The sequence below is a fragment of the Antrostomus carolinensis genome, unplaced genomic scaffold (assembly GCF_000700745.2).
Source record: "Antrostomus carolinensis isolate BGI_N321 unplaced genomic scaffold, ASM70074v2 scaffold15981, whole genome shotgun sequence".
Classification (NCBI taxonomy): domain Eukaryota; kingdom Metazoa; phylum Chordata; class Aves; order Caprimulgiformes; family Caprimulgidae; genus Antrostomus; species Antrostomus carolinensis.
Window position 1 is genome coordinate 53,166 of NW_010296562.1, and position 11,958 is coordinate 65,123.

General features: G+C 43.8%; 1 protein-coding gene across 1 annotated transcript in view; it reads right to left on the minus strand.

The window, feature by feature from the left end:
* COL6A3 (collagen type VI alpha 3 chain) overlaps positions 1-11,748 on the minus strand; it is a 55,488-nt gene extending 43,740 nt beyond the window's left edge. The window contains exons 1-4 of the mRNA XM_010178342.2: positions 11,661-11,748; positions 10,124-10,741; positions 5,655-6,257; positions 874-1,476 (exon numbers count right to left, since the gene is read on the minus strand). Coding sequence (XP_010176644.1) covers positions 874-1,476; positions 5,655-6,257; positions 10,124-10,741; positions 11,661-11,748 — 1,912 coding nt within the window. The remainder of the gene's footprint in view (positions 1-873; positions 1,477-5,654; positions 6,258-10,123; positions 10,742-11,660) is intronic.
* Positions 11,749-11,958: the final 210 nt, after the last annotated feature.

Consider the following 11,958-nt stretch of genomic DNA (forward strand, 5'->3'; position numbering starts at 1 on the left):
AAGTCCTGTTTTACTAATGTTCATATGCCATGGGACAGCAGTTCAAAGTTCAAACAAGATCTAGTGCAACAATAATTCAACCTCAAGCATCTCTACCAGGAAGAAATCCTGAGAAATTCGGTGTATAATCTCTGTGCAGCTAGAATATCTCCTGGAACACAGGGGAAACTGCCTCAAAAACACAACTAGCTATCAGATTGCTTCCAAAGTCTACTGATGTCAATGGTGAGATCAAGTAAAAAGAATCCACTGGCTTCACAGGGCTTTAGGTCATCTTCTAAACAGATTAAATTCAAATCAACACTACAATAGTCTTGTACTCCTCTTGGGGCTTGAGCTGAGTAAATGATCAGAAAACTGTAAATATATTCTTAAAGGGTGAGTTTGAGTCCAACAGTGTCAGGCTAGCTTTCTCTGAACATCTCCATGAACAAACTTGATTATTTTTCTTTACATTCAGAAGAAATTTTTAAGCTTTCTTGAGCAAATATCCAGTATGGATGATTGTCAAACTGGGGAAGAGATTGTAACATTCACAGTGTGTCCACTTCATAGGTTACACAGACTCTAAGTGAGAGAAAAAGCCTCCACTGAACAGTTTCATCACCTAACGAGTAAAATGTATCTTTCACATCCAGGCCTTTAAATGTTCATGACAAATATGGGATGGGTCAAAAATCTCCAGGAAGGAATGACAAAGTTATAATAACAAGCATGCTACCAAATTCAGCCATCTGTTCATGCACATTTTGTAAATCAAAGAGACAACATCTAGCTATGTTGAAACACCCCCCGTATCTCTACATGTCATAAAATAAGAGTTAACAAGCATATAAGCCATATCTCCTTAATTAGAAGAAGGTAATTAATTACCTGATGGTGGTTCTTGGATAAGAATTCCTCCAGAGAGGGTCCGGATAGGCGAGAGCACTTCAGGAAGAAGGGCTTGCATGAACTGAAGGCGGAAATCATTTGGGTTGAACACAAAATCCCTCTCATGGGCAATTTCTTGAAGCTCTGCCAGGTCGGCGTTTCTCGACCCAATGGCAAGGATCACTATCCGGTTCCTTTTCATCTCTGCTGCGGCTTGGTCAACAGCATCCATGGACTTACCACCAGTGATGAGCACCAGCATGGGGAGCACCCCTTCCTCCATCCTGCACCCAGCAGCACTGGTGAAGAAGTTGTTCCTCACAAAATCCAGTGCCGAGCCAGTGTTGAGTGCTGTACCACCCATGAGCTTCATTCTCCTCACATTAGCCGCCACATCCTTTCTGCTCTGATGGGTGTTAAAATAAAACTCTGGCTTCACAGTGTCTGCATACTGCGCCACTGCGACTTGGATCAGGTCGGGTCCAACCTCCAGCCTTTGGACAATTTTGCCAACGAAATCACGAATTGCATTAAAGGGGGCAGTCCCCAGAGCAGTTGAGCCATCTATCAGGAAGACTATATCCTTCTTGTTCACTTCAATAACTGCAAGTAACACACGAATGAAACGTTAGCAGAAGCCTTCACCACACTATGCATCAATTCTACATCAACAGCAACGTTTAGGACTTCTCGTTTGCTTGAAGTACTGTTACTCTCAACACCTTTATAAGGGTCACGCTTTCAAAACAGGATTATTTTTTAGGTTCTAGCAGAGGGCTAATAAGAAACCTGACTGAATGTTTCCCCTTTCTAAAACACAGAGAGTTGCAAGAAATTATGTTGTTAATAAAACTTAATATTGGAATGCACATACAAGTCAAAACAAGAAAGAAAGGCAAACCGTCAGGAGAAATCTGGGCACTCAGCTGGCACATGAGAGAAAATAAGCAGGTGACGCTCCCTCTCTCTGCAGTGGAGCCATCTAAATTATGCCAGAGAGCAGTTTGGTCTCAGAAGGATTAGGTTCCCAAGAGCAATGACACAAGGAAAGAACAGTCTCTGCTTACTCAACATACCTGGACTTTGGGTCTTCATATCCTACATCTTATTCCTTATCTAACAAAAACAAAATATCATTTTCCTTGGCACAACTAGCCCAGTCACTGAAGAGCTGAATTATATTCTGGTCGCCAGGTCTTTAACAAAACAGGTCCCCTAGGTTGTAATCTCTGAAACTTTATTATTGATGATGATATAGGACACAGAAAGAGCACAATTAGCTTTCCAGCTCCCTGGCTAATTCTGAAGGAAGAATAGTTAAGGGGGGGAAAAACCTGTTGTGTGGCATTGAAACCAAAGCACCATCATATTCAAAACAACAAATGTGTATAAAATAACAGGATATATTAACAAGATCAATGTTGTTATTATAAAAGCATTATCTGTTATCATTATGGGAGACAATCTTCACACCATCTTTTAGACAACCCTCATTTATCCTTTGAAGCAGTGAGGCATGGTCAGTATTGTGGAGAATCCCACTCGCATCATCACCTCCCTGATTTCATGCCACTGAAGTGAAAGAGGAAAACTTGTGTTGCTTCCAAGTTATGCTGGAGCATTATGGATCATTATGTTACATTGGACTTGGAGTGTCCTTAAATTGCCTACCCACCTAAGAGCTCCTGAGATAGGGTCAATATTCAAGGCAGCAGGTCCATCACCTCCCAAGCTCACTGCTACACCCAGTGCATAGCCTGGGGGAAGAGAAGACCCAACATCCTTGGGATCTCACACCCCTCGGGGTAAGTGGTAATAAACACTCTCTCGTCCTTCCCAGATGGAAAAGGGCAGTCCCTTGGCCCATCATGGCTCTGTTGCATGAAGGTTATTTACTTTGGATTTGAACAAAGAACAAAGCTTTGGCTGGAGTCCTCCTTGGCTGGACACCAGCTGGCCGTGAAAAGCAGTGCTCCCAAAGGCTGGTCTCCATCAGGTTTCTCATTATGGGTGAGTGCCATGAGATTGGGCTATCCCAAGGAGTAATTTAAAGCTGGAGATTACATCTGCAACTCAGTTGCCCCCTCAGACCTGGAGAGATCTGCCTCCTACAGCAAGCATGAACCTTTGCAAAAGCTTCTCATGGAGTCTTGCTGGTAATTGATTAAGGACCAATTGTCAACTTTTGAAGCTGAAAATAGCCCACCATGCTGCTGTTGGACACAAAATGATGAGAACCAGCCTGAAGCAAATATGGTGGTACCCTGCCCAAGCCACAAGCTCATGTGAGCTGCCTGTGGCTTGCATTGACTGCCTGGGCTGTCAAAACAGAGCTATTCACAAAGCAACAAGGATTTGTTTAAACTATCCCCATCCCAGAGCTGTGAGATTTCCAGCATTCATCCCTCCAGACAGGTTCTTTTTTTTTTCCCCTCAGCAGTTCCTCCAAGGAGGAGAGGGCTGAAAACAGGAAACTTTCCAAAGGGATAACAAGAGCTGAAATCTCTGCTTTGTATCACCCAGGAGAGATGTCCAAAGAGTTTCCTTAGACTGTCAGCAGAGAGATACCCAAAAATGGAGACCCTGGCAACTTTTGTCTTTATATAGAAGTCTGTGGGAAACATCAAAGTGGCTTTACAAAGATGAGGGAGACTGGGAAGGAATAGCTCCCTTTGCTGCTCATTCCTCTTGCAGTTCTCAAATCCTGCAGTATGTTTCCTTAGAGGAGAGGAATGAAAGAACCGAAACCAAAACCCCCAGGAAGAAACACCCCACAGTGCTAATTTCAATGGATGCAATTAAAACAAAAGCATTTAAGGAAGGCTGTATGTATCTCCTAGAGTCTGATCCAGAGCCCATTGAAGATGATGACAAGTCTCCCAGGAATTTCAAGGGATTTGGGATCAAAGCATTAAATCTTTGACTCTAAAAGTTGGGAATGTCGGAGGGTGTCAGCATCAAACCCAGCCCTGCATAGTTTCCTCTTCATTGCCATCTCAGCTATCTTTGGTGAAGCACCTCATCTAATTTAATCATCCAGGCTCCCTCAGTAGCTAAAGGAGAGGGGAGAAGAGAGGCAGAAAGACGCTTTGAGGCACCCACTCATCCCATAAGAACTATCGTACAGCCGGAGAACTGAAGTGAATGGAGGTGACTTCAGTGTTTCCCAGGAATTCTTGGCACCTCAATGGGTTTAGCATCCCTTTCGGGCTGCGACGTGTCTCACAAGCCATTGCTTCACATTTCAGACTTCCAAGGCACTGATGTGAATCAAGCAGATCCAGTCAAAATTAATTTCCATGAATGCTAGGGAAGGGAAATTCCCTAAAGGTCTTTTGAAAATACCCACTTTTCCATTTAGCATACCCATCTCTGTGGTTGCACAGGCTGATGCTACTGTAGTACCTTCTACAAATGAACTGGCATTTTAAGTTAAACACATACAAGTGCAGATGAAACCAAATGTACTAACATTTTCAATCTTCTCATTCAAACTGTTAAAAATCAGAGGATGAGAAAAGGAGGTTTTCCATTGACTTGCATGGGTCCTGGCAATGCACATTTTAGCTAGACATGCTTCAACTTATTTAGCTAAATATGGTTCTCTTGGGGTGCTACAAGCAAAAGTTCTTTATGTTCTTTCCTGGAATTATCAAGGCAAGGTCATAAAACGATCTTTTAGGCAAATTCCTCCCTTTGATTTGAACCACGGGATAGCAATCATGTTTAGACCTAGATCAGCAAAGACATCTGGAATGCACTTTTATATGTCAACATACATCATGAGTTGAACAGTATGTACAGAACTCCAGACTGACACTGAGATCCTAAAAGTGTTGTTTGCATTAAGTATCCTGGTAATTAAGTGCAGCAGCTCTAGCCTGGCCCTTTCCAGGGGCCTCTGAAATACAACGTATTTTGTCTTTCCTAAAGCCTCTCTATTGGTAAGTTTAACTTATGAAACCATAGGGTGAGAAACTCTTGGTCACCTACTCACTCCATAAATCCAGATATTCATTATTCTACCGTGCCCAAGCTAATCCTAGTCCAGAAATAATGGAAATGGGGAATTAAAAGTGACAAAGGGACCAAAGTGGAATATTGACACTTACATTTTCATTCCCCGTGGCCCCATGGAGAGCTGTAAACTTTCTCATCTTACAGATTGAAGTGAAATATATGTTAGCAAGGTCGAGATTTCACTTCAGAAGAACCAAGGGCTGTTTTGCTTTAAAGTTCAACAACACGGGAATTTCACCCTTTTCTCAAGGGTAGTGCACAGTTTCAGTGAGATATGGAATTCTGCTGATAGCTTCAACTCCGTGAAACAGGGATTTATTTCACATCCTTATTAGCTTCCCCAGTCAAATTTCATTCTCATGACACTTTCAACTGACATATAACGTAAGCTTACTTGACAGAAATGTTTTCAGAACTGACAGTGCTGCAGTATTTACCCCCAGGATGCTTAGATACCACAATAAGGATTATACGAGCTTTTTTATACTCTACTTGTGTCCTTTAAAACCCCATGCCATGCCAGTTATTGACACAAAACCTCATGGTTTTCAAAAGACAACCCACTGAGCAAATGAGCTTCTGCATGTTAGCCACAGGACTATTTGTCCTTCCCATCGTTTCTCCATGATCAGACCAGAGAGATGCATTGCAAAAATAGAATTTTAAATTTAAAAAAATAAAATAAAATGTTTTTAAAGTGTGCAAAAGCTCATTCATTCATCGATTCATTGAAATGCAACAGTCTAGAAAGACATACATACCTTCAGTCACAATGGTTGGGGCCTCTAACAAAATGAGTCTTTGGGCCACTCCAACAATGTTGGGCAGTAATAAGTCTCGAAGAGCATCAAGGTTACGGATATCCAGGGCAGTAAATGCGAAGCTTCCATCAGTAGCAATCTGCTGCAGCTCTGCACTGTCAGCATTCAGGACCCCAATGCTAAATGAAAATATACTAGCTTGCTTCACCACTAACAAGCCCTCTCGGATATCATCACTAGACTCTCCACCACTTATCAGCACTAAAATCTGAGGCACCGCTTCCTCTATCCTGCTGCCTCCTGCCTGGGTGAAGAGGTTCTCCACCACAAACTCCAGTGCCGCACCGGTGTTCGCTTCCTCGCCACCGCGGAAACTAAGTGCCTTCACGGCATCCAAAACATCCGCTTTTGTGGAGTAGCTGTTCAAAGCGAACTCGGTTCTGGGTTGATCACTATACTGCACCACCCCAATGTGTATTTGCTGAGCTCCAACTCTGAGGCTTTCAATCAAATTTACAAGGAAATCACGTATGGCTTGAAAATTGACACTTCCGATGTTGTTTGATCCATCAATAAGGAAAATAAGGTCAGCGGACTCTTGAGCTTTAAAAAAAAGAAATGCAAAAGGTGAAAGCATTAAAATGAGTGATTACATGCGGTTGGTTGTACAGTGTTCTGACATGTTTCTTGGAAAACCAGTAAGAAACACGAAAATGAGAAAACAAAACGCGTGTTCACTGAGGAGGTGACGTTTGCCTCTTAGTTCTGCATTCTGATTGAATACGAGCTCCCAGCCCCATCCCCAGCAGCATCTGATGTCCATCAAGAGATTGCTGGAGTGGACACAGCCTGAACTGGTGGCTGCAGTTATACCAGGGTCAGCGTTATTGGCACGTGAAGAGAAAACTCAGCAAAACGTAATTTTTGGAAATCTAGACCCATTGCATCAGTGGCCAGTACTAAATATTTAGACAGAGCCAAAAGGAAAAAGGTGGATTTTGGTGGCAATTCACTCTGAAGATAGTGGGTGAAGACAGTAATATTTGTAGGAATTTATCCTCATTGCAGTCTCTTCTTTTAGTAAAAAAAGGGAAAACACACCAGTTACTGGATACATGGAAAGTTTCAGCCTCTCTGTTGCAACTCTGCTCTGTTGCTGGTTAAAAACAGTGGCTGAATATATTGGATTCTCCCACCGTGAATGATTATTATTTGAAATGCATTTGTCAGAAACAATTGAAAAAGGTTTTGGTTCTTATCCTTGCTCTGTCATTTGTTTACCAGCTGTCCAGCATACACACGATGGTATTTGTCCAGCAAGTTGACCCACACAATTGTCAACCCATGTCACGTAAAACTTGTCGTGTTCATTATTTTGCATAAATATGCATTGATTATCAATAGAGAGGTCTGTGGTCTGTATTTTTCATAGGGACTCTGGATATTCAATCAAGGAATGCAGAATCAGGTTAAAACAGGGTGATGAAATCAGTCATGACACAATTATCCAACTCTTATTTGTTGCGACCGTACCCAGGTGATCACAAGCATCTGCTGAGCATATACACACCAAACAAAACTTTTCTATATGGCCATGAACACTGTTGTTGAGGGGAAGAACTTTTGCTGTGACATTTACCAAAGCAGACCCAAAATGTCCTGGTGTCTGCTCTTACTCCTTATTTTATTACTCAAAATTACTCAAGTAATTTTACCATCAATGTCACCAAGAGCCGGATGCATGCAAAAAGGCAGGGGAAGAAGACCCCAAAGCATGCTCAAATGTTTCCATGCTATTACTCTCCAATCTTGCTAAGAAATAAAATTTCAGAGTATTTGCAAATGAATAACAAGCAACATTTGGAGATCCCACTCAGCTCTCAGCTTTTGAAAGCCGAAGGTGAAACCAGGAACAAAACTGGCATGTGGTTTAGCAAGGTCAGGAATAAACCTGCCATCTTTGCTATTAACCAGTGATGTTAATGATCTTTTTTTTGGCCTGCTTATTTGTTTTTCTAGTAAATGTTTTCATACATCACAATGCTACCAAATAATGCTGCAATTCTAGAGATGAAGGAGAAGATCTCCAGGGCATTATTGCCTCCCTGGGCCTACTCAATAGCCAGTGTTGGCTTGGAGAACATCAACGTACTTCAGAATTTCAAAGGGCTCCAGGTTTTCATTTTCCATCTTTGACTGGCAATTTGGGGGTGTTTAGGGTTGTCTTTACTGTGCCATTTTCAGCTGGGATGTACACGTTCTACTTCATCATATAAATGAAAGGCAAATCTCAAAGCAGTTGTACCCAGCACTGCTTTAGATACCCTGGACATCTTTTTGAGGAAGGAGATTTCAGACACCAATGGGTGTCATCACAGCAGCCCAGGTCACTCCCACAGAAGAGAAAATAGATATGAAACAGATGCGTTGGATAATTTGTCATCACTGTAAAAAAAACCTCCTATTTCAGTGCACGTTTATGGAACAAGCTGGTGCTGGAGAACAAGTAAATGCATGCTTGTTACACAACTAAGCAAGGAGGGTCAGATGAGACAGACAGTTAAGATTTCACAAATACATCAGGGCAAACTCGGGGCTGACTTTCATATTTCTGCTAGTCAGCTCTGGGGACTGTCACAGACCAACAGCTTTGGTAGCCTACACTGGAAGTACCATGAAACTAGAAGGTTTGGGGTTTATTTTTAACATGTCTGATTTGTATTAGGGCTCATTTCTAGCATAGCATCCATGGCATTTGAATACATTTTAATGCTTCATGGAGTTATCAGCTGAATAATTGACTTAAACTCTTATGCAAACAGTTATTTGTACCATGCTTTGCACACCATTGTCATCCAATGTTTAGGACCTGTAACATCTTGTCCCGTGTTTAATGACACACCGTAGATGGCCCACGCAAGTCACGCAGGGGCAAAACAAAAATAGTAGGATTAGCTTAAATTTGTGTTGTAGGTGGGGAGGGAAACGCTGACAAAAAGTCTCTTTGAGTAGAAATGAACTTGGGAATGCATGATATACATGAAGCAGGAATTTGTCTTTAAAGCTTTTAAAGAAATGTCTGTGACTCCAGAGGATTAGGTACTATGAGGTTACATGCTGGTTATATGCCCCAGAGGACAGCCCAGCCACCAAAGACCAAGTCCCCCTCTTGATTTCAACAGGGAAGCACTGAGGTCTTTCATGGTGAAGATGCCAAACAGCCACTGCAGTGCTGTCAGCAGGTTGGGTATAACATTCATTTTCCACATGATTTTCTTAGAATTAGCAAACTTTGTGTCACTTTTCTGGGACAGTTGCTTTTCTTCCCTGTGGCTTTCACATGATAGGGATTATTTGCCCTGTCAAGCGCTGCTTTGCACAATAAAAACACAGGTGAGCATAGCCTTTTGGTGTTGCTCGGTGTCATGCGATGATGGAAAGCACCCAGTGGGGCTGGCGTGAGGGTTAATCAGGCAAGACAACACAGGGGGATTAATGTTACACTGCCTCATTACACTGCCGTTGCCTTACATCACCCCACAAGCTCTTGACCTTCAGATGGAGTCTCAGGAATAAAAAAAAAGGTTTGATCTCTGGGACTTCTGTTTTGAAACACAACAAAGCTGCTCAGAAGGCCTTTTCCACGTTGAAATTTCATAAACAGAGAAGGGATGGAGGAAGGCTGTCTTATTTATTTTTTTTTCCAGGTAAATTGGGCCCCAGCTCGTGGTCAGCGTAGATCTGTTGAAGCCAACGCAGTTTGCAGAGAGGTTTCGGTTATGGGAAGGGTCCGGCGCTCTAGCAGGTGGAAGCCATCAGCTTGTAAAGAAGGTATTTGAGTGGCATCACAAAAGAGACTCTCCAACCACAGACCTTCTCCAAGCGGATGAGGTGAGAGGCTAAGGGCCAGCTCAGGGGTGGGGTTTCAGCAGAAAAGTTCTTCACTGAACTACTTTTGCTGTCTTCAGCCAAGAATATGATTTTCTGGAGTAGCACATTGCATATCTCCCCTGCTAGCTGCAAGGGGACATCCCACATGGTGTCCCCACAGCCAGCAGCAACCTTCTTGGTCTCCAGAGGGTTTTTGATCAGGGCCTCAAAGAGTCACCATCATGGCTGGTATCTTCATCTCCTATTTCCCTGCCTTGGGAATGAATAGGACAGGGCAATTTAATAACTGCAGAGCTCCCTACGTTTGCATTTCCATGCCATGGGGCAAAAGGATGGTGACACCAGGCTGCCACCCATCCAAGGGCTCCTGTGCTCCCTCCTGGCAGCTCCAGCAGAGATGCCAGCTCAGTCTACAAACACCAGCATGGCCGATAGCTACAAACACAGGGCCACACACTTCAAACCTTTGTTTTTAAACCTCTGAACGTCCATCTCAGTCTTGCCCCTACAAAAGGCTTTAAAGAGCGCAAAGCCAGCAGGCACCATGCTGATGGGAACCATCAGCAGTCAGCCATTACCTGTGATGTCTTTAACCAGTCCTTTGGCCCCAGCCTTTTCTGGAGTCATGGATGAACGGACACTTGTCACTAAGTCTCCAACTATGTCGTGGAGAGCAGTAAAATTCTCTAGGTTGAAAAGGTGCGTATCGAAGGGTTCGCTCGCTATTTCCTTTAGCTCCCCTTCCACCGCATCCTGCACGCCGACCGCAAACATGTTTACACGGGCTGATTTAAGGACAGATGATGGCAGAGCCACATCATCTTGGGATCGTCCATCCGTTAACACTATAATAACCTGAGGGACGCCTTCACTGGCTCTGCTTCCAGCAGCTTCAGTGAGATGGTTCTCGATTAGGTACTCTAATCCTTTTCCAGTCTTGATGCCTCCCCCCACGTAAGGCATGTTGGCAATATGGGATAGGACGTCTCGGGTAGAGGGGTAGGTATTTAACTGGAACTCTGTGTGGGGGTTTCCGCTGAACTGGACCAAGGCAAAGCGAAAATCATTTCCTCCCACATCTAAAGCTTTTACAACATCATACAGAAACTCTCGAATGAGTTGGAAATGTTCCTTCCCAATGCTCCAAGAGGAATCCACTAGAAATATTATATCAGCCACGGCAATGGTTTTGACAGCTTTAAAAAAACAGATGGGGGTTTAGGATTTTCTATCTGTCAGCACAAGCATGCCTCCTCCTCCTCCTCCTCACCCAAACGACCGACAGCCTCTTTCGCATGGTGAAAGTGAAGCTCAGCTTCCCCTTATTGCCCACAGCAAAAATGAGAAGCGTTGAAGAAAAACCAGGCAGCCATCTGTGCCCTGACACCGCAGGTTTTGGGGGACAAGAGGGCACAACATGCGACCTACCCCTTCTCCCAGGGAGGGGGAGGTGAGATGCTTCTCTCCTCCTAGACCCTCACCACACAGGTTTGGACACCAGCCCTGAGCCAAAAACACCTGCAGCTTCACGCGTGAATTTAGGTTTGCTCAGCTTCTAGCTGCACATGATCTCCTGCACATTTTTTTTGCTGACTCAGGGTTTTGTTGGCTCCACAGCAGTGCTCAAGGAAGGAAAGGCTGCTCAGTTGAAGCAGCTTGGGTGCTGGCATGAGTTTTCCATGTTTTTTTCTGCTGCCAACACCCCTCTTCATAACACCAGCTCTGGTCCCAAAGGCAACAGCACCTCCTCTTACACAAACCAAACAGCCTTTCTGTAGGTCAGTGGCAGCACTCTACTCACTGCAAAAAGCTCTCCTACACATGCAAGGAGCGCAAAACAGCTCTGCCCAGGAGACAACCCACTCAGAACCACCCTGGGTGCACATCCCACACCTCTGTCCCCCACAGAGCACCCTCAAAGGCAGGCCACCGGCCAGCAACATGCTCAGGAAGCCACTGCACGCGTTGGCCAAGGTCTTGGACCCTCAGCTGAGCAGGAGCTGAGGAGTAGAAGGTAAACCACAACATATCATCAACATGCACGTTAAAAACCAAACAGTGTGAACTAGCGGCACGTTTGTACGGGCAAAGTTGAGTAAAGCAGTTGGTTCTTACCTGCTTGCTGCTGGGCATGCACCGAGCAAAAACCTGAGAGTAGGAGGCAAAACATTGCCACAAAGGGCAAATGTCGATGTTTCCTCATTTTTGGTCTTTTATCCAAGTTTTCTTTTTATTCTCTTTGTTTCAAAGCACCCAATGTAAGACCTAATGGAGAAAGAGAAGGAGAGTGAAGAACAGTGGCAATATTGGCCAAGCACAAGATAGAAAAGCCAAAGCATGTGGCTTTATGATGCTTTTGTGGCATTTTTGGCAGGACAAAGTTATTTTAGTGGTGGCCAGATTCTGCTTCATA